This window comes from Lithobates pipiens, unplaced genomic scaffold (assembly GCF_037356315.1).
Source record: "Lithobates pipiens isolate NorthernLeopardFrog02 unplaced genomic scaffold, aLitPip1_a1.2 Scaffold_1, whole genome shotgun sequence".
Lineage (NCBI taxonomy): Eukaryota > Metazoa > Chordata > Amphibia > Anura > Ranidae > Lithobates > Lithobates pipiens.
In genome coordinates, this window is record NW_027507685.1 from 220,910,782 (window position 1) to 220,933,474 (window position 22,693).

General features: G+C 43.9%; 1 protein-coding gene across 3 annotated transcripts in view; it reads left to right on the forward strand.

Moving 5' to 3' along the window:
* PRRC2A (proline rich coiled-coil 2A) overlaps positions 1-14,688 on the forward strand; it is a 102,746-nt gene extending 88,058 nt beyond the window's left edge. For all 3 annotated transcript variants that reach the window (XM_077483060.1, XM_077483066.1, XM_077483076.1), the window contains 8 exons: positions 358-398; positions 511-578; positions 4,256-4,484; positions 6,188-6,283; positions 6,441-6,599; positions 10,147-10,226; positions 12,714-12,777; positions 14,328-14,688. In XM_077483060.1, coding sequence (XP_077339186.1) covers positions 358-398; positions 511-578; positions 4,256-4,484; positions 6,188-6,283; positions 6,441-6,599; positions 10,147-10,226; positions 12,714-12,777; positions 14,328-14,444 — 854 coding nt within the window. In that variant the 3' untranslated portion in view covers positions 14,445-14,688. The remainder of the gene's footprint in view (positions 1-357; positions 399-510; positions 579-4,255; positions 4,485-6,187; positions 6,284-6,440; positions 6,600-10,146; positions 10,227-12,713; positions 12,778-14,327) is intronic.
* The last annotated feature ends 8,005 nt before the right edge of the window (positions 14,689-22,693 follow it).

Here is a 22,693-nt window from a genome sequence, read left to right on the forward strand (position 1 = left end):
GGGTGTAAAAAGATGTCCACTTGGCGACTTCAGGCTGTAGATTTAGTGTGGCCGAATGCGGGGTGTACCAAGATGGCCGTGACAGAACATCCCTTCCATTATCAAATCTGACGGAACACAGGCACCTCAATTTCACTTACTCCAAACTCATCAAAGCATGTCTTTATGGTGCTGAGGGGCACAGTTATGCTGGAACAGAAAGGGACCTTACCCTAACTGTTGTCACTAGTTTGGAAGCTCTGTCTCTGTATGCTTTAGTATTAACAGGACCCTGAACGCAACAATTTGGAAGTGTGTCCACATGCTTTTGGCCATATAGCATATAAATCATGTTTTTTTTGTTTTTTTTCCTTGTAGAGGATCTGAGCCAGAGAGTTTATGCAAACCAGTACTATCAGGTAAGTAAGGTGACCCTTTTCCCTTCAGTAATGTCTTATGCAGAAGACCTGTTATACAAGCTTTGTTTGCCTGTGTTCCTCAGCTGTATATGCTTGTTGTATTTTGTATTAGGTGGACGTCCACGTCACAAGTACGGGCAGTGGCTATAGACCTGGAACTCCTTCCCTGCAGCCCTACAGGTGACTCTTTTCTCATCCACACTAAATATTCCTGTTTATTATTACTCCTGTTATTCCTTAAGGTGGAACGCCAGCCAAAACTTTTTTTTTTTTTGATAGTGGAGGGGTTAAAACCCCAATTAAACTTTAATTGCTATTTCTGTCCCAGCTGAGAAATCGGGGGAATCTTCCACAACAAGTGCTAAGGCTGGGTTTGCACCGGCCACGGCTTCCAGCAGGGGGTTGGGTGCATCCCTGTTCTCCATTTCTAGGGCGAATTGGGTAGTTTTAAAAAAAAAATGAAAATGAAGCCAAAGATGCACAGGAGGACCCTTTACCAGAATGGACCGTGGATGCCCCCCGGAGGTGTGTGAACCGGCTCCATTAAGAGCTGGTCATAGTCTCCTGTAATGCCCCGCATCCAATTCGCATAAATGTGAACCCAGCCTTAGACCATAGTATAAACATAGTCTAATCCCTCCACACAAGCAAAAAAAAAAATTGGATGAAGTGCCACCTTAAGTACTAGGCCTACTACATACTGACTTCAGTTTATGAAAGAGAAATGTGTACAGCAGGCCTTTGCAAAGTATTTGCAAAGCTTTTAGTTGGCTCTAGGACCTGTTGACGGGCTTTGGACTGTATTGACGAGCTTGCTTTTGACATCAGTTTGAGATGCTCCTGAGATCTCAGGATTACAGCTACATTTAGCTGCATATACTCCAAAAAAGAACAGCGCTATAATCCGTGTCCTTAAAGTCTCAACAAATATTCATGTATAACAGTCCCAATTTTAAAATATATGTGATGGAGAAATATATGAGAAAATCCACCTCCATAAATGTATTCCCTGCAATCCACCACAAGATCAATCATCCATCACTGATAGAGGTGACCTCCAAATTATAGATCGGTCAAAATTATTATTATACAGGATTTTTATAGCGCCAACAGATTGCGCAGCACTTTACAATATAAAAGGGAGATAGTACAGTTGCAATACAATAAAATATACAGAGGGTTGAGGAGGCCCTGTTCATAAGAGCTTACAATCTAAGAGGGTGTGGTAAGTGGTACAAAAGGTTATAACTGGGGAATGAGCTGATGGTAGTGATAAGTTCAGTTTTCATGGGTCTTCAAACTACGGCCCTCCAGTTGTTCCGGAACTACAATTCCCATCATGCCTAGTCATGTCTGTGAATGTCAGAGTTTTACAATGCCTCACGGGATGTGTAGTTTCGCAACAGCTGGAGGGACGTAGTTTGAGGATCCCTGAGTTAGATGGAGGTGGGGGAAGGCCTCTCTGAAGAGATGATTTTTCAGGGATCGTCTAAAGGCAGCCTGACTGAGATAGAGAGTTCCAGAGGATGGGAGGGGCTTTGGAGAAATCCTGGAGATGAGGGGACAAGGGAGCTTGAGAGCAGAAGGTCTTAGGAGGAGCATAGAGGACAGTTTGGGTGATAATTAAAGACGAGATTGGTGATGTATCCCGGGGCAGAGTTATGAAAGGCTTTATATGTTCTTTTAATTGAATTGGTGGAGCAATTGGAAACTGGTGTAGGGATTGGCAGAGACGAGTGGTGGATACTGAGCGGTTGGTAAGGTAGATGAGTCTGGCATCAGCATTCATGATAGACTGAAGAGGAGATGAGCCTTCAAATACAAAATAAAACCATCAGGTCTTGTCCCCTATCGATTCTATATCTCCTAAGCATCACACAAAGTCACAGAGGTACCAGAAATAGAACGCTCCATAGATAATAAATACCGTTTATTCATAAAAATAAACAATCCAAGACAACCAAGGTCAAATACAACCAAGCACATCTTATCCATAGGCATCACAATATGGGCACCACAACTAGTGAAAAAATCATAACCTTTAGCCACCATAGTGTATATCCATCTCGCCCTTCCTACAGTCTGCAGCGCGTGTAATGATGCCATTTCCGCTCAGTGCGTTTTGACATTCTGCCTCCCTCAGGGGCATCTGCCATCAGTTGACCTCTGACAACCATCTGACATCCTTCAGGCTGCTTTTGTATTACTATAAATCTCTGTAGGGAGAAAAGCTGTTGTAACATGAGCAAAAGCTTGTTGACACAGGCCCATAAGCAGTTATATTGAAGCCCTTAAAGAAAACTTTAGTTTGGTATGGAGATGTTTAGAGCAGAACCTTAGGCAGAAAGGAGAGCTTTTGGTCATATCTGTTAGGGGAGAAAGGGGGACGACGTTACCTTGGCTGATGTTTATGGCGCGTTTAGTTTGCTTCTGTGTAGTGTAAAAATGTATACTTTCATTCATGCCGGATAGTAACTGCTGCCAGCTGCTTTTCTCATACAGGGAAACAGTAGTGTCCTTTATCAGCTCCTCCTCTCTTCTAGTCCATTCACAGAAAGCCTTGTATTTTGTGTATGGTTAGCAGAAAATAAAGCATTCTGTAAATGAACAAGGGTAGAGGAAGGGCAGATAAATGACAGTACTGCTTTCCTGTATGAGAGCCACAGTACTGTGAGACTGTGTACTTACCTGGCATGAATGAAGGTAGGAATTTTAACCACTTGCCGACCAGCCGCTGTTATATGGCAGCAGGCCAGCTCTCCTGTACGAAACGCTGTACCTGTAGCTCTCCCGCGAATCGGGTGGACTTGAGGTTCGATGGCGACCCGTGATCGCCTAGTAATGGAGATCTGCCTGTGTAAACCTGCGGATCCCCAATCTGCCAGATAATATGACGGAGATTTACTGTTCCCAGTGATTGGGAACAGTGATCTATTATGTCCCTGGCAGCCCATCCACCCTTCAGTTATAACACACTTGACCCCTTGATTGCCTTTAGTATTAACCCCTTCCCTGCCAGTGTCATCTTTACATTGATGAGTGCATTTTTATAGCACTGATCAATGTAATAATGTCACTGGTCCCCAAAAAATGCCATTTGTGGTCAAATTTGTCCGCAGCAATGTCAGTCCCGCTAAAAATCACAGATCGCAGTCATTACTAGTAAAAACAAAAAAAGTCCCTAAATCTGTCCCATAGTTTGTAGACGTGATAACTTTTGCGCAAACCAATCAATATACACCTATTGCAGGTTTTTTTTTTTTTTTACCAAGAATATGCGTCGGCCTAAACGGATGATTAAATTGTTTTTTGTTTATATATAAATATATATAATTTTTTTGGAAATGGCAAAAAGTAAAAAAGTTTTTTTTTTTTTTGAAAAAAAATAAATAAAAAATTGTCGCTCTTTTTTTATAGTGCAAAAATTTAAACCCACAGAGGTGATCAAGTACCACCAAAATAAAGCTCTATTTGTCAGAAAAAAAAGACATAAATTTTGATTGGGTACAGCATCGCACATGTACGACTGTGCAATTGTCAGTTAAAGCGGCGCAGTGCCGTATCGCAAAAAATGGTCATTAAGGGGGCAAGTATTTCCAGGGCCGAAATGGCTAAACTACACAAAATATATGAATTTTACCATACACAGAAGCTTGTTTAAAGTGACAGCACTCTCGTTAAGTTCTGTGTTTAATATTTCCATACTGGAGACAAAGATTTCAAAAGTGGTTGAATAGATTGTAAAAGCCTGCATGTACACACTGCTCTTGTACAAGCCGAGGCTTGTATGTACCAAGCCTTAGTCTCCTATGAGACTGTCAGCCTGCAAAATGATATTGTGTCTCGCTTTATGGCAGATCACAGCCTCTGTACCTGCACACCGCTCCTACCCCGGGCTCATCCTCGGCTCTACTGCCGACGTCTGCTCTACTGTCTGGCATCGCCCTAAAAGGCCAGTACTTGGAATTTAGTGACCTGAGTAAGGTGTCCGCCGGCAGCTTACTGTATCAGGCACCCGCCTTCCTCTACAGCGGCCCCTACTGTCCGCCCCAGGTCGGCACTGAACAGCAACAGCAACTGTTACAAGTGAGTCAGGCATAGCACACAAACTTTAGTTTTTAGGTAATGTAGAACTCCAGCCTAATGGCCAAATGCACAGTTAAAGAATATGTTTGTTAACCATTTTATTTGTCCAAAGATTGAAACTTTATAACATGGTGATCATGCCACTGTTTAGAACAACTTCAGCTTCTTGTGTCTCCTTCCCGCCTCTATCCTGCACTTTAGACAATGAATTGCTAACACTCAGTAGAAATTTCTTCCCTTCTGTAAGCCCACCTACAGCCCCAGTGTCTAAAACATGCAGTGATCCTATAGATGTGAAGCAGATGCTCCTGACTTTCTTTTTTTTTTTTTTTTTAACAAATGGACTCTCTGTTCCTGCTTGATGAGTCAGTGTAGCCCTTTGGGGGTCTGGTAGACTCTTGACTCTATATCTGATTCTATTTGGCTCTGGAATGATTATAAGCGGTACAGTCCTCACTTAAATTATGTGGATTTGAATTTTGTTCTATCATAGGAAACTAATTAAAAAAAAAAAAAGTACACTATGCTGCTCTCAGCCTCTTCTAAATCATTTGAAGGACATTGTTACCACGAGGCTGTAAGGCTGGCTCAGACACTGATGGATCACTAGGACCTGCTGGGACAATCAAGCAAGGGACACCGACCATGGAATGCCACAAGGATACGCTAGCTGCAGTGTGTGGTGTGTAGAGCCGGACCCGCCGGCAAGGAAAGATGGTGGCACTGGCGATGCGAATAGAGCCAAGCAGCTGACTGTGTCCAGGGGGAAAAGCTCCACGGAGCTTTTTCCGCTGGACACAGTCAGCTGCTTGGCTCTATTCACATCACCAGTGCCAGTGGACACCATCTTTTGCTTTTCTCCCCTGGACACAGCTCTATTCACATCGCCAGTGATGCCATCTTTCCTTGCCGACGGTCCGACTCTACATACCACACACTGCAGTTGGCGTGTCCTTGTGGTGTGTCCTTGTGTTCCATGGTCGGTGTCCCTTGGTTGGTTGTCCCGGCTGGTCCTAGTGATCCATCAGTGCCTGAGCCAGCCTTACAGCCTTGTGGTAATGATGTTATTAAAATTTGTACTGTTTTAACCTTTGGAATAAATCGACAGCAACCTTTTTGAGTACACGTGTGGTTCGTTGCAACCATTATCCATCAATTCCAGCTCAGTTCCTGAGTGCTGTCAACCCGTTTTTTTCTTCATATACATGTGACTGTGCCTACAGCCTCAAAGTTTTATATCTGAGATACAAGACACCGCTTTATCTGACTGCTAGTCTAACAAGATTTAGGGTTGGATTTGGTGATGTCACTATTGTTCTGCTAACTTTTCTTGCTGGAAAGGAAGCTGTAAATATGAGGATCTGCAGTGAAAGGATCTGCTACTGCTTCATTTATTCTTTTATCTCAATCTCCTCCTCTTATTGGTTAATCCTCATTCCTCCATAACTCATCAGATCACCCACACCGGGATGATCATCTCCTGCAGTAGGAAAAATGTTTCTGAGATTATAAAAGACATGTGTAGCCATTGGTTGGTTGATAATATTTGATAAGAAGTTTGTCAGAAAGCTATACTTGTAGACTTCATATCATTTTAGCGTTTTAAATACTGACACACAGTTTTTGTCACTTTGGGGCAGAGTGGAAGTATTAAGTTTGAGCACCAATGGAATGGACTGTAATGTTTGTTTCTCCCTATTCAGGTCCGGCAGGATATGACCTCTGCATCTGATTATTTTTCGTCTCTTCACGCTGGTCAGAGTGGATACCTACCTACAGCTCCTACACAACAGGCACATGTGTGTTCAGTTTCATGCAGAGAGTATTGGTAACATTGTTTGAGGAGGAGGTGACACTATTGTGTGTACTGTACCCGTGCAAGTGTATACATGCTGAGGAGGAGATGTCTGCCCTTCCTGCTGCTATATAATTGAATTTTCACTTTTGTTTTTTCAGGTTCTTCTGTCTATGGTGGACGCTCCTCTTCCAGTCATGGGATTTGGATCCTTGTCATCTGCAGCCCAGCAGCCTTCACTTGTCACTGTAGGTCAGACAATGCCTCCACTTCATCAACTCTCTGCTACAGGCCGAATGTCGCACGGTGTCAGAAATGAGGTGAGGCTATCTGTTAGAGAGGAAGTAAACCCATCAATTTAACAGTTTAAAAAAAAGTTGCATTCCCAGCTTGCCAGGAATGCTAACTGTCACATTGGTTGTGCTCTCAACCAAACCGTTAAACCCTCCAATGGTTGGGGTCATAACTGATCACATGTGCAGCAACATGGCAGTTGAAGATTAAACGGGCCAAGGTGGTAGCTTCCTTGGCTGAAAAAGATAGGAGGGTTTACATCAGGGGTGCCCAACCTTTTGAAGAGCGAGGGCCACTTAAGCGAATTGGTAACTGGTCGTGGGCCACAATGAGCGGAACTGGAGGATGACAGGTCCGTGTCCATGGTCACAGCCCTCTCTACTCTCTGGGCCTTCTGATCCAATCTGATTCGCCAAACAGAAGAGGCAGATCCCTTTCTTTTTTTTTTTAGGTAGGCGGGTGTAAACAGACACAAGTCCGTTTTACATCTGCTGCTGAATAGTAAGTCCGATTGGGTCGGACCAATCATGTGAAAGGGGCCTAAGGCTGCTTTCACACTGATGTGCTGCGATTCATTTCGCATTGTGCGCTATACAAGTATTTCATTCATTTGCCCAAACCGCGGGTGCAACGCAGTGAACCTGTGGATTTTCTGCGGGTTGGCTGCACTTTGCTGTAAACTTCTATTATACACTGCAGGTGTGGCGCACTTTATGAAGGCGCAACAAACCCGCAGGTAATAACAGAAGTCTATGGCTCAATGCAGGTAACCCGCAGCTGCACTGCACCTGGGGATCAGTTTGAAAGCAGCCCAGTAGCCACTGCAAAACAGATATATCCATATATACTGTCAATTTAGTAGTAAACTTACCTTTAATAACCGTTTTCCATTCAGGTATCACTGGCTGTTGCTGTCCCAGGCAGAGTGCATTTGGTATCACTTCACCTGTGACAGGAGTGGGCGCTATACAGGAAGCATTTGGCTTATATGGCTCTGCTCCTCAGCCACTTGCTTCCACTACCAGCAGCTTCATTCACAAAGCTGCTACTCTGGGACGGCGGGTTGGCAACCCGTGATCTGGGCTTGCCAATCTGCCATCTTAGAGCAGGAGGTGGAGTTCTAAATGGGAGGGCTCCGCGGGCCACTGGTTAGGCACCCCTGGTTTACATCCATTTTAAGGCTTTGATTGTTTCCCTATCGGTGGCTCAATAACCTTAGTGGTATGCAGGGAATTGGTCAGTCACCTTTCCCTTTTTATGCTCATTACCAGAATGTTGGTTCAGGTGAGATTGTAAGGCAAGCCATTGATGAATTTATTTTCTTTCCTAACACTATGTTTGCAGCACCCAAACTTTGAGAGCTTATCCAAGAATGTGTGCGATGTGAATATGAAGTATTACATGTAGAATATTCTGTACATTGAATAGAGGTGCACAGAAAAGAACATTTTGGTACTGAAACCAAAAATTCAGAATGCACTTAAAGTGGTTGTAAAGGCAGAAGGTTTTTTAATCTTAGAGCATTTTATGCGTTAAGATAAAAAGCTGCCTGTGTGCAGCAGCCCCCCTAATACTTACCTGTGGTCACTCTAGCTCCAGCCATGATATAGGAATGTCTCGGCTGTCCAGGACCCCCCCCCCCCCCCCCCCATTGGCTCTCGCTGCTGTCAATTTAAATCTGTGAGCCACAGCTCCATGTCTGAATGGACACGATGAGCTGTGACTCTGCTCGGGTGCCCCCATAGCAGGCTGCTTGCACCCAACAGGAGGGAGGTGCCAGGAGAGCTGAAAAGGGACCCGGGCTAAGTATAAGTATAATATGAGACTTTACAATCATTTTAATGTGTTTGCAAAGGCAGAATGTTTTTAAACTTTTTAAATAATATCATGGGTTTAAATGAATATGAATTTATTGTTGGCACCTTTTTAAAGTGATGTTAAAAATCTTGCTTGCTGCATTGTTGTGTTTTTGAGTCGCATGACCTATGAAAACCACACTCAAGCAAGGTAAAATTGCTGCACCATCTTGGGCATTTTCTTCAGCCATTATTGGCACTTTTGTTTGTGTTTACGGCACAACGCTGACAACCCGATTTTCGATGGCTAAAATTTTGGTGCATAACTAACATTGAAATGTAGAACTTGTAGCACCAAATATAAATTGTACAGCACACACACATGCTATGTTATATATGTAAGAAGAAGTGTATTCTATTAACTTTGTAGCGTATATAATCTCATAAGCAGAGAATTTTATTAGTTGCTTTAGTTATATCAACCACAGCAGGACCACGTGGCACTTTTTAAAATGAGCTTGTGGAAATAGATTGGCAGGGCTACACTGGAATAAATGGGTAATATTCAGGAAAGTGTAAATGTCCAGCAGAACAGAAGTAGCAGGTACATAGAGAGGACTTCCATGGAGAGTGAGGAGAGGATAAGGACACAGGGGGAAGAGTTGGGGCTAAGAAAGACATCAACACCCAGCTGACCCTGCACCAGGTTATAGGCAGAAATAGCAATTTACTATTAAATGGTAAGTAGTTAATATAAATTATGATATAGCGCTTTAAAAAATGAATATAAAATTCAAATTATTAATGTACGGATTCCGGGAAAGTGATCTGGTCGAAATGGTTGTCTTTAAATTCATATGAGGAACAAAGGGAACCACCACCAACACCCGAAATTACTGACTCTTACCGTCAGTCTGCAAATCAAACGCATGTAAGATTGTATCAAAGAAGATCATATCTCCCGACTTCTCCTTATCACCACGTAATTGATCCACTTAAAGGGACCCGTCCAAAGGCCATAAGGGAAAATCCTTTTCCTGCTCACTTAAAACTCCGCTTCCCAAGAATTCCTCAAAAAGCGTTTTAGAAAGAATAATTCTCCCAATGGCCATATAAAAAATATAAAAAGAATGGTCTCATTGCGCAGACTTCATGATAAGTCAATAACTCTTTAATAGATAACATTTTAAACTCACATTTCAGATGAGGTAAAAACAGCATCAAATAGTATTTAGCAGCATACAACAATGAGGATAGAAACCACTCCCGTGCTCCTTCTAGTGTCACAAGTCTCTCATTCGCCCGACGTTTCGTCACAAACGTGCGTCTTCAGGGGCATGAAGTGGTAAGTAGTGCTTGGGTTGGAGGCATTTGTTTATGCGGCAGTTTCCATGTAAAAAAAAACTGCTGAACCACAGTGGGACACCTGCAAGGAACCCTCCATAGTAATAGAACACAAACACACGTATCCTATGGTAAAACAGAAGTGGTATGATATTAATCTACTCAGAAGTTAGAGCAATCCACATATAGTTCATTTTTAACATCCCACTCTAGGGTGGTATGTATCTTTGATTGCAGAAAACTAAATTATTAGAAATACTAAAAAAAAAAAGTTTATTTGCGCCAGTAGCATACACTTTTTATACAAAAATCACTATACATAGAGGATTATTTGTATTGCATGAATCTTGCCACATTTTCAGGGGTTACATACATGTGTAATATGACAAACACTACTGTATAATCACACATACATTTGTCTGTTCATCTGCAGTATCAGAGCCATTCGTTGGATGTGAAGCAGCCAGATAATCTACAAAGTGTCGGAGCCGGTATCCATACAGCAGGAGGAAGGTAAGGATAACGATCTGGTCATTTCTGGGGGATGGGAACCTTTTATATATTTCCACGGAACCATCTTGAAATCTAAACACAAAAGTAAAATAAATAGGACTTTTTTTTTTTTGGGTGCCAGCGAAAATCAGTAAACATACTTAGTCTTAAAAACCATGCACGTTCTCCTATTTATTTATTTTTTTATCCCTTAAACACTGCAAGTACAGAAAAATACTTGTGGATCTGCCAGAATTCCAGGGAGCTCCAAACATCCCATCTGAGCCTGGCCTTTTCTGCTCTGAAATCCCAACAGGTGATGTCCACTCCGCCTGCTGGAATAGAAATCTCTGCCTATGCCTGCACCGATCTGTCCTTCTCAATATGCATATAATATATTTTTTTCCCAGCAAAACAATATTGCTGCTTTGACTCCCAGGAGCCTGCCCACATATTGTATGTACGGAAAAGGCTCTTGGGAAATGTAGTCGTGGTATTGTGCCTAAGTCATTAGGAAGTGACCTTCCTGCCCCTGCAAACATTCTTAAAGCAGGATGATGATGTAATTGGGATAATCAAATATACATGCTCTGGCAGTAGTTGATCGATTGTGGCTTGAGTTTGACAGACTGTGGGGTATACTCCATTACATATTTGTTGCTTGCCTTCTCTCCATCCACATCCTCTGCTTCATGTTGTGTCCTGCTGATCATATTTGGAGGTGGTGAGAGCCTGCTGTGGAGACACTTGAGGTGCATAATCAATCGCATCCTATGGTTGCTATTATATACTTCTCCCTCTCCAAAGACTATATTCTGCTGGTTTGCCACATGATTAAACACTTCAACTCCAAAAGAATTACCACCTTTCATGACCAGGCCATTTTTTGCGATACGGCATTGCGTTACCTTTACTGACAATTGCACGGATGTGCGACGCTGTACCCAAATAAAGTTGATGTCCTTTTTTGCGCACAAATATAGCTTTCTTTTAGTGGAATTTTTATTTTATTGTTTGTTTTTTACTAGTAATGGCGGCGATCAGCTACTTATAATGGGACTGCAATATTGCGGCGGACACCTAACTGAAATTTTTTACACTTTTTGGGGGACCAGTGACATCAATACAGTGATCAGTGCTACAAATATGAACTGTTACTGTACTAATGACACTGGCTGGGAAGGGATTAACATCAGGGGCAATCAAAGGGTTAAATGTGTGCCTAGCTGGTTTTTTAGTGTAGTGGAGGAGGTTTTTTTTTTTTACTAGTGGAAGGCATGGATCGGTGTTCCTGCTTCACAGGAACATGGGATCCATGACTTTTGTACTGACAGAATGACTATCTGCCTTGTTTACTTGTTTTGCATGTTGCCGTTCCACCTGTATACAGAACGCTCACCGGATCCTGGTGGACATTGGGTCCGCGGGACCCACTGATCAGCTCCTGCTGTGTAGATTTGCAGCGGGAGCGAGCCGGTGTGCACTCGCACCCGATAACCGAAAGTGCTGGATCACATATATGTATATATAGTGTGTGTGTGATTCTGAACAGCGTAGCCGCCCTGTAGCAGTAAATCTACTTTAGGGCGGTTAGCAGTCAAAGGTGGTTTAAGAGTAAAAACTTTACATGATTTCACTGTGCTTTACTAAGTGTTCTCCCTCTTCTGAATTGCACTCAACAACGCACTACAGCCTATCTACATTTGTTTCTATGCCGCTCCATCATCTCTAAGCTGCTCTTAATTGTTCCTAAATTGCCTGATATAGTTATTTGGTTATTGTTGGCTTTGATGGTGAATAGTTTTGGCAATTATACCCGGCTGTCCCAATGTGCTATTTAAGCCTGGTTGGTTTGTGCAGTGCTGTGGGTTGCCAACATGAGTATGAGGAAAGTGGTCACAGGTCCTGTGCTATTTCAGAGGTGGTGCACCACAGCCCTGCAATTTATCTCATAGGAGAGCTGTTTGGGAGGGTGTGTAATACAGTCAGTCCTCAATGCTAATTTCAGAAGGTTGATGGCATGTATTCTATGATTTGGGATGTGTGTATGAGATCTAAACATACTCTTTTGTACTAAAGACAACATTGTCTTTTTTTAATATGCAAAATATTATCTAGATTTCTGAGTTGAGTGATTTTTATTTTTTATTTTTTTGGTACATTAGTGGCTCAGTCATATGCATATGGTCCTTTTGTCTGCCTTTTTTTTGTGTGTATCGTAAGCTGATCATAAACCTTTTTATATTTTTAGTGAGTGGGCGTATGATTTGCATCCGTAACACTATTCACTTTGAATATATATATATATATATATATATATATATATATATATATATAAGAGGACCTTGAGAATTAAACCAATTTTTCATTCAAAGTTCAGCTGAAAATGTCCTGCTTACTTTTTATTGCCTTTATTTGGGATGTGATGATTTACCGTTTTTAGTTCACCTTCTCCTTTTTATGAAGGTATTCTTTGGATATCTCTCACATTTTTTTTTTGTGTTTTAGGACAAAATCATCACATTCAAGCTATGGAGTTGTCCGAAATCAGCGCCTAGATGTTTATCAGCAGGTTGGTTCATTATCCCTTTCATATGCACCTCATGCAGTGCTGTTAGTAAGAATCATGGCCCTCCAAGACCCATGTCTCATCCTAAATGGTGGTGATTATTTTGCTGTGCTGCTTGTACGTCATTCTATGTAAATCCCCAGCAGTAAGACCCATGAATACCTGGGAGTGAAGCTGGACCTGCCATAGAGTATAATTGTAATCCGCCGATACACCGGGACCCCTTGGTTCAGGGCTTGACAAACTCCAGACTCCAGGTTGCAAAAGGCGCTAAGAAATTTTGTCCTGGCACCAGGGCTGACCCCCCCCCCCCCCCCACCCCCAATAGGTAACCTGGGCTCCGCTTGCCCATCCGTGGGCCTGGGACCAGCGTAGTGCATGATGTCACTTCCGGGTCCTCATTGACTGTTTCCTGGGCCACCAGGGTCGGGAAAGAATGTAATGCAGTGCGATGTGCATTAAATGTCTGGATGTCTCATTAAAGAACCTGTCACTAAAGAAAAAATCATCACATAGGGGACTTTCTGTCCCCTATGTGATGGGGGGGTTAAGTAAAAAAATTTTTTTTCTTTTTTCATTGTAAAAAAATTAGTTACACCCAAGCACATAAAATCCTCCCCCCCCCCCCCAATATATACATGCACATGGGGGGGGGGGGGGGGGGCACACCTGTGAACTTGATTGCAATACACATTGTATATCGCCGTACATGCCGGAATAAGAGCAATAATTTTAGCACCAGACCTCCTTTGTAACGCCAAACTGATGACCTGTAGGGGGCTTTTAAACAGTAGCCTATGGAAAATATAGGGTACTGAAGTTTGCCACCATTTGACGGGCGCACAAAAATTTTAAGGGTTGACATGTTGAGTATCAGATAATTTATTGTGATTTTGTGCCCCCAAAAATTAACTTTTTAATGTGGTTTTTTTACTGAAACATTTGGTTTCCTTGACCTTTGTGATAATATCGTGTGGCATAAAAAATTGGAACTACCACTATTTTATTCTCTAGGGTCTCTGCTTTCAGAAAATATGTTTGTGGGTTTTATGTAATCTTCAAGCCTAAAATCTTTTAAACGTGTGTAGAAAAAACACAAACTGCTCTGGCTGTGAAAGGGTTAAAAGATAAGTTACCCTTCAGAAACATGTTCCATGTTCTACTCATAAGATTTGTTTAAAAGAACTGGCTCCAAGATTCGAAGCAAATTTGTCAAGGAAGTACAAAATGAATGTTATATATAGTACATCTTTATGCTAGTCCAGCTCCTCCACCCCTCTTTATGTATGGTAGCTGCCACTGGAGAAGTGAAGGGAATTGACAGTGTTTCACTTGGTGACATTGCAACCAAGATGGCGGCGCTCAGCAGCAGTCTGTGCTTTTATACATATACACAAAGGAGGCTACTGCAGGTAAATATGCTCTACAATATGTTATGGGAAGATTGTTGTTGCAATTAATGGTCTGGTGTCTTTTGATAAATTTGCCTCCATTGTCAAGCTTAGTGACTTGGTAATAACTGCCATTTTTTTATATATAACTTTTTTCCCTAGGTACTTCCTCCAAATGCTTCCCGCTGGACCCCCAGATCTTGGGAAAGACCACCGACCCAGGATAATGAAACCCAAAATACAAGAGATTCTTACACAGATGGAAAAGCAGCACCTTGACTCTCGCCACCTCGTAATATGGTCCCTGTCACTTAAAATATATACCTTTGCCCAGGCATTAAGGGGAGCGATTGTTGAGAGGCTCTTACGACTGACAATAGAAGCCCCTGTCCAGTTCTTACCGTCAGCGTTTTTGCTCCATTTTTCCCACATCCAGAAGCTCCTCAACAAATTTATATTTTGTTTTTTTTTTTCGTTTTGTTTTTTGTCCCCTTTTTCTGATAAATAAAGAGTATTTTCTCCCGCTCTGTTACTTTTTTTAAACCATCTTTCAGTATGACCCTATATATATAGAGAAGGGTGGGTGCTATGGTCAGAAGACATTTGCTGCTGGAAACCAGTTCAACAATGTGTGATTTGGTCCCCGATATAAGTCCAATAGATGGACAATAGTTTTGTGTCCTGGTGTCTAAAAAGTATTGATTGCGGTACATGGCAACCAATCGCCTTTTCATATTGCCAGAGTAGGAAAATAAGGGAATTGGTTGGACAGACTATTCTTGTTTCAAATACTGTCGTAAGAACTTTTCAAAAGGTAAATTTGCTTGCAGAGTACCACTGATGCAGCCAACTTCTGCAGCCTGGAATTATGTGGCCCTCAGATCGTTGAGTCTTTCCCATCTTCAGAGTCTTCCCTATCAAGTGTGATCAGCTTCTCTGATCTCTTGACTGAGGTCTTTAATACAGTCATGCATGACTTTATGGCCCAAATTGCCTATTTGCAAAATCTTATACCAGAGGCCACAGGCATGCTCCTGTGCAGGTTCTGTGTCTGATCAGCATTTGAGATTCTGCCCCCCCAATCCTTACTAGACAAGCTTGCCTCTGAGAAATGGAAGGCTTCTGTCATTGCTCCAAAATTAAGACTGCTCAGAACTTTACCCCAGGGGTAATGTGTTACATGAGGCTGGAGTGATCTTAACATGTTCTATTCTTGGGACATTTGCTCCTGTACAGCTTTCTGGCCTTTTGCAAATGGCATATGTATGAGCAGTTATAGGAATCGGGTGTTGAGTTTGGGTTTACTTGTCACCTTCTACTGTAGGCTCGATATGTCTGTGTGTTATGCTTGCTTCCACTCGGAAAAAAAAAAACCCCTCTAGGTCAGACTTTGGAAGCAGATTGGAACAACAATGTATTGTCTTAAAAAAATTGGATTTTTATTGCACATAGAGACATAGGAATAAACAATATAAAGTTATAAAAAAGTTATCGTCCATTGAAGGCCACACAATGGCCAGAAGAGATGGATGTTGCATATACCCAAGAAAAGGAATGATGGTTCAGCAGTATGGCATCAAAATCATGCGTGAGCCCCTGTGTGTCATCGCATTTCGCTGGATTGCTTCCTCAGGACACACATTGAGGGGGTATAGAAACAGGTCTTACTGATCTGGACATACGCTACTGTCTACACAGGACTCTCCCTGGATGGGCATCATAACATCACAATAACCAAAGCCAGGATTTCAAATTTGAAATATATACCAAAAGGTAGTTCAGCCTCTGGGGTCAAAATGAAAGCTTGTATGGTACACTTATCAGACGTGAATAAAATCTTCGCTGTACTGCAGTCAATAGTGACCTTCACATCGAATAGAGAGTATAGCCCTTCAAAAACTTTACATTTGCAGGAAGTTTATGTAGTTCACAGCTATAACTGCATACATCCATTTGGGGGAGACCAGCACCTGTATTGTGTGCCTGTATATCTTCCCCTGAAAGTACCATCCTTCCTTTTCTTGGGTACAGTTGTATGCAAAAGTTTAGGAACCCCTGACAATTTCCATGATTGTCATTTATAAATATTTGGGTGTTTGGAGCAGCAATTTTATTTTGATCTATCAAATAACTGAAGGACACAGTAATATTTCAGTAGTGACATGAGGTTTATTGGATTAACAGAAAATTCGCAATATGCATCAAAACTAAATTTAGACAGGTGCATACATTTAGGCACCTTTGTCATTTTGTTGATTTGAATACCTGTAATTACTTAGCACTGATTAATTGGAACACACAATTGGTTTGGTGAGCTCATTAAGCCTCAAACTTCATAGACCGGTGCATCCAATCACGAGAAAAGGTATTTAAGGTGTCCAATTGCAAGTTGTTCTCTTTGACTCTCCTCGAAAGAGTGGCAACATGGGGGCCTCAAAACAACTCTCAAATGACCTGAAAACAAAAAGATTGTTTTGTAAGGAGGAATGATCCAAAATACATTCATCCAGACACTCATTACAGGCTATAGGAAGCATCTAGAGCAGGGGTCTAAAACTGGTGGCCCTCCAGCTGTTGCGAAACTACAAGTCCCATCATGCCTCTGCCTTTGGGAGTCATGCTCTATGCCTCATGGAACTTATAGTTTTGTAACAGCTGGAGGGCCGCCAGTTTGAGACTCCTGATCTAGAGGCTGTTATTTCTGCCAAAGGAGGCTCTACTAAATATTGATGTCATTTTTCTGTTGGGGTGCCCAAATTTATGTACCTGTCTAATTTTGTTTTGATGCGTATTGCGCATTTTCTGTTAATCCAATAAACCTAATTTCACTACTGAAATATTACTGTGTTCTTCAGTTATTTGGATCAATTTAATTTTGATCTATCAAACGCCCAAATATTTATAAATGATAATCATGGAAATTATCAGGGGTTACTAAACTTTTGCATACAACTGTATATGTAACGTCCGTCTCCTCTGGCCATTGCGTGGCCGTCAATGGACGATAAATCTTTTTAAAAATTTTTTTATTGTTTATGCCTATATATCTATGTTTAATAAAATAAAAAATTTTAAGATAATACATTGTTGTTCCAATCTGATTCCAAAGTCAGACCTAGAGGGTTTCTTTTCTAATGAATTTTATGGATGTGGCACATGAGCAGTTCAAGTATAGAGCTTGCTTCCACTCTTTGTAACTTTTCCTTAATAACACATCACAGAACACAGAGGTCTTGGCTATTCATAACTGGTTAAAGTGAAGTTCCACCCAAAAATTGAACTTCCGCCTTTCGGATTCCCCTGCCCCTCTGTAGTCACATTTGACACCTTTGAGGGGGGAGTAGATACCTGTATAATCCAGGTATTTGCTCCCACATTTGGGCATAGATCGCTGCAGTATCCGCAACGATCTACGTCATGTCTGTCCACTCCTCCATCCCCCCTGCTGTCTTCTGGAAGACGCACAGGTCCCAGAAGATGGCAGAGACCCGTGAGATCATGCAGCGTGACTCCCACATGCACAGTGAGTCACACTCACAACAATTTGCTAAAAACGTATATAAAAAAAAAAGATTGTGCCCCAGTAGGGCACTAAAGGCGCACTCTACTAGATGTAAAGTGATATGTTATAAGTATCAGCCTTTTGCAATCTATCACATATCCAAATCTTCGACATGTTTCGTGGGAATGTGTGCTTCTTCAGGAGTGTTGGAGAGCGAGCAAACTTATCTATAAGAAGATAACAGTTATAACAGAAATAATAAACATAATAAGGGGATAATGTGTTTAAGCACAGATATCCACAAAGGCTGTACAAGATCTTACCCCACCCAGGAAATGACTATATGCATAGTGCCATGGAACACGTCTGTCCTGGCGAGTGTGGGAACACTATCAACAGGGGGCATATATCTTCGGTCTGGGGGTTTTTGGATCGTATTTTGAGGTTCCTAATACAATGATTTTGTGTACCCCCAGACCGGGGCTAAATGGACAGACGTGTTCTATGGTGCTACGCATGTAGTCATTCCCAGGGTGAGGTAAGATCTCGTACAGCCTTTGTTGTTGTCCCCTTATTAGTACAACTGGTATTATCAATTCTATTTTTATTTTGCACTGTCACTGTACTATGGCACTGGCTGGGAAGGGGTTAAATGTGTGCCTAGCATGTGTTTTACTAATGTGGGAGTTTCTTCAACTAGGGGAAGACATGGATCCTAGTCCCCGCTTTGCAGAGCATAGATCCATCCCTTCCCTCCTGTCAGAACCACAATCTGCCTTGTTTACATAGGCAGACCACAGTTCTGTGTCTCTGCAGGAAGATCAAGAGGTATCGAGTCCGTAGCTCCCACTGTGTACTGTGTTCACAGTAAACCAGTCCTTGGCAGCATGCATTTGCGCCAGCTACCTGGATCACATTATATACACACACACACGACCCAGTGCACAGCTGCTGCCCTATAGCAGTAACACTGCTATAGGGCTGTCTGCAAGTGGTTAACAAACCCATTCTCCTTTGGCTATTGGAGAAAATCTTTTTGGTGGAATGAACACTTTGTCAGATTGAGCCCAGTGCATGCACAAAAATCCCTTAAATGAGGATGTTGTGATAGATACCATGATTCAAATCCTATAAGCTTTGGAGTAGAGGACTGGGGGGGGGGGGGGGGGGGAGTGGGATCTTCAGATTAGTTCGGACAACTTCAGCAAAAAAACTCAAAGGCCTTCGGGTCTGAGATAAACTGGGACTCTTGAATACTTCAGTGGTAGATTCCTCAGATGAGGAGTCTCCTGTGTCCCCTTCTGCCAAAGCCATCTCTTAATTAACAGGGAGGGGGAATATTTTGCTTCTGACCAAGGTGGTCCCAGCATTACAAAAAGCTGCTGCTGTCCCCAAGTAATAGATGAGAATTCCTCCCTTGTCACAATGGAAGGAAGCTGCCCTGGTAATGAAGATACCAAATAGGTGTGGGAGGGATTTGGAGCCATTTGGAACATGTCTCTTCCAAGACAGAGCAAGAGAACATCACCAGCACACACCATGGATCGCCAGAATGGTTTCAAAGCTTTATTCAACCATGTGACGCCTGATGGGGTCCTAAAAGGCTCCAAAACGTTGTTTCCCTTATGTTCACCGACTGACACAGCTCCTCTCTTTAGCCATTGGGTTGTTACGCCACCTTTAGGAGAGGACTAGGCATAACATGTTAACATGTAATGAAAAAGACTCAGAACTTCTAGTTCTGCCCAAGGGAACAACTCCTCAGTCTCTTAGGTGACAACCCCTCAGCCTGCCATGCAGCTTCAGTTTTATTTTGCCTAGTGAAGAAGGACCTAGGAACCCTGCGGGCCCCTCAGTCCAGGTTTTTTTCTGCAGAAGCTTTGCTTTTTGCGTAAGACTAAAGATCCTGTGATCTGCTATCAACAGCAGGCTGGATACCCTTATCCTTGTAGTCTCCCCAGCCTGTCACAGCGAGCGTGTACAGACCAGAGCTACGCCCCGGGTCGGCCACGACATACCTCAGCTCCAGAGGTGTTCAATGAGCGTTAAAGTGGAAGTAAACCCATCGATTTAAACAGTTAAAAAAAAAGGCGTGCCGGGAATGCTAACTGCACATTGGCTGTGCTCTCAGCCAAACTATCAAACCATCCAATGGCTGGTGTCATAACGAATCACATGTGCAGCACCATAGCTGTTGAAGATTAAACAGAGGCAAAGATGGCAGCTTCCACGGCTGAAAACGATAGGGGAGTTTACGTCCACTTTAATGCTCTGGGGCACACAGGACCAGGCTACTGATGTCTGCGTCACAGTGTGTCGGGCCAACAGCCACCCCGTACTGATCGGAGAGTGGGTTTGTGATGGAATGTATCCCAGCTCTGCAGGACTGGTAAGTACAGCTCTCCCTGCTTTGGTGGGGCTGAGCAGCTGGGCATTCCCTGGGAGGTCGATGCGGGGGTCCCTCACCTCTCTCCCTATCTTCCTCCTCCCTGTGGGGGATGCTGCATGTGGCTGCTGAGCGGTGTGTGAGATATGCAGGGACTCTCACCTGGGGTGGACTGCGCTGGCTGGCTGTGCCCTGATGTGTTTCTCTCCCTGGGGGGTGTCTGGTGGCTGTGCCTGTCGATCGCTGCAGTACTGTTCACCACCATTTCTCTGCCACTGTCCCTCATGGTATACAGTGTTCGGCAGCCATCTTAGGTGAGGGCAAGGCACAGCATGCTCTCCTGTAGCTCGGCGGCCATTTTCCCTGTGTTTATGTCCTTTACTCTGGCCGCTCGGCGGCCATATTCTTGGAGCCTGAACAGGTTGTGGATCAGTTCAGCGCCATAGACAGCAGCTCTGCACAGTGCAGTGTGATCTCCTGTGCACCTGGGTGCTGACAAGGGACACAGGCACTACTAGCTGGACAGCGCAGAACCAGTCAGGGTGGTGAGTCCTGTGGGAAAGAGCCTCTCAGCCAGCAGCAGTTAGGAGGGTGGGACCGTCGCTGTCCTAAGTCCCCATCAGGTGGCAGACAGGGTAGGGTCAGCATGGCTTCAGAAACTGGTGTTTCTTCCCCCAAAATCCAGGCAATTGCAACCGGTTTGCCTGCAGACTGTGCAGTGCCTCTGGACGCTTTGTCGGTGGTCCTCAATTCATTCATTGCCTAGATGGAGGCGGTGTGTGGGTGCAAAGGTGCTAAAAAGCAGCCCCTGCCCCCCCCCCCCCCCCCCACCGTCCTCTGGGGATAGCTCTGACACAGGGCTCTGCTGAGGCTGGTGACCCCTGCTCTGTCGTTTCAGATGACGCTGACCAGGACCGTTCGGACAGTGAGGATGAGTCCCCGGCCAGGTCCGTGCGCGACAAAGCACTTGTTGGAGCACTTATCACAGCTGTGCGTGATACCCTGAAGATTCAGGAGCCAGCAGATCCCTCTGCTGATGTAACGGTCCCTTTTGGGTCCCCTAAGCCAGCCCGTTCACCTAAGGTGTTCCCGTATCTGACTTATTTTGATAAGTTCATTTACAAGGAATGGGGTCGACCGCAACGGACCTTTTCGGTCCCCAAATACATGGCGGTGCGTTACCCCTTTGAGGAGAGCCTTCTCAAAAAATGGTCGGCTCCTCCTGTCATGGACCCCCCCCCAGTATCCAGGTTAAACAAAGTAACCACAATCCGGGTAGAGGGGACTGCTGCATTTAAGGATCCCACGGACAGGAAGGCAGAGGCAGTGGCTCGTTCCTCGTTTACGCTTGTGGGGTCAACCATGCGACCAGTACTGGCATCTGCACTTGTGTCGCAGACACTGAGTGGGCAAAACTGTTGCTCCGCGAATTGGGAGAACAACAGGCTTCTCCTGTCTGTGTGGAACTAGCAGACCAACTAGTGCAAGGCCTTAAGTACGTTTGTGACGTGACCCTGGACACCCTACCTCTGTTATCCAGGGCTTCAGTCTCACCAGTGGTGCCGAAGCACCTGATTTGGTTAAAATGCTGGTCTACTGACCAGGCATCCAAAAAAAAAAAGCCCCAACGGATCTTCCCTTCCTTGGCGACCGGCTCTTTGGATGACATTATTAAAAATGCCACAGGTGGTAAGAGTACTCTACACCCACAGCCCAGGAAGGCTAAGGAGCCACACCATAGGCAAGGGCCCTCTTTCTCCGGTCACAAACGGCTTTTTTTTTTTTTTGTGCACCCGGGGCTTCGATCAAGCGTCCCCAGCCCGTCAGGAAGACTTCTGAAGGACCAAAGCGTCCCTGGAACGACAAACCTAACAAGCCTGCGAGCAAAAGTGCTACCGCATGAAGGTTTGTCCCCACCCACAACACGGGTGGGGGGGGTCGCCTTCGGGAGTTTGCAGCCCGGTGGACCTCTCGGCTGTCTGACCAATGGGTCTGCGATCTGATTTCCTCCGGCTACAAGATAAAGTTCCTCTCTTGGCCGCAAAACAGATTCTTCCCCTTCAGCATACCTGTACTCCCGGGAGGCCCTTGTGGGGGCGGTAAGGGACCTGCTGAGTCGTGGGGTGATTAGTACATGTTCCGAAATCGGAACGTTTCCAGGGGTTCTACTCAAAGCTGTTTGTAGTCCCCAAGAAGGAAGGGGTAAAAAAAAAAATCTCCTAAACCTGTGTTTTAGACCCCTTTCACACCACACCGTCCATAGCATCGGCGGTAAAACGCTGATATCTTTAGCTGCGTTTTACCACCGGATTTGCAGCGCATGTCGACTGCTAGCATGGCGCTTTGCCCCCGCTAGCGGCTGAGAAAGGGTTAAAACCACCAGCAATACGCCACAATAGCAGCGTTTTGCCAGCGGTATTACAGCGCTGCCCCATTGATTTCAATGGGGAGCAGTGGTGGAGGAGCGGTAAGCGCCGCTCCTAAGAAGCTGTTGGCAGGACTTTTCCCTGACGTCCTGCCAGTGCACCACTTTAGTGTGAAAGCCTGAGGGCTTTCACACTATAGGCAATGGTGCAGCTTTTTTAGGGTGGATTGTAGGCGCTATTTCTAACGCTATAGCGCCTGCAAAACGCCCTGGTG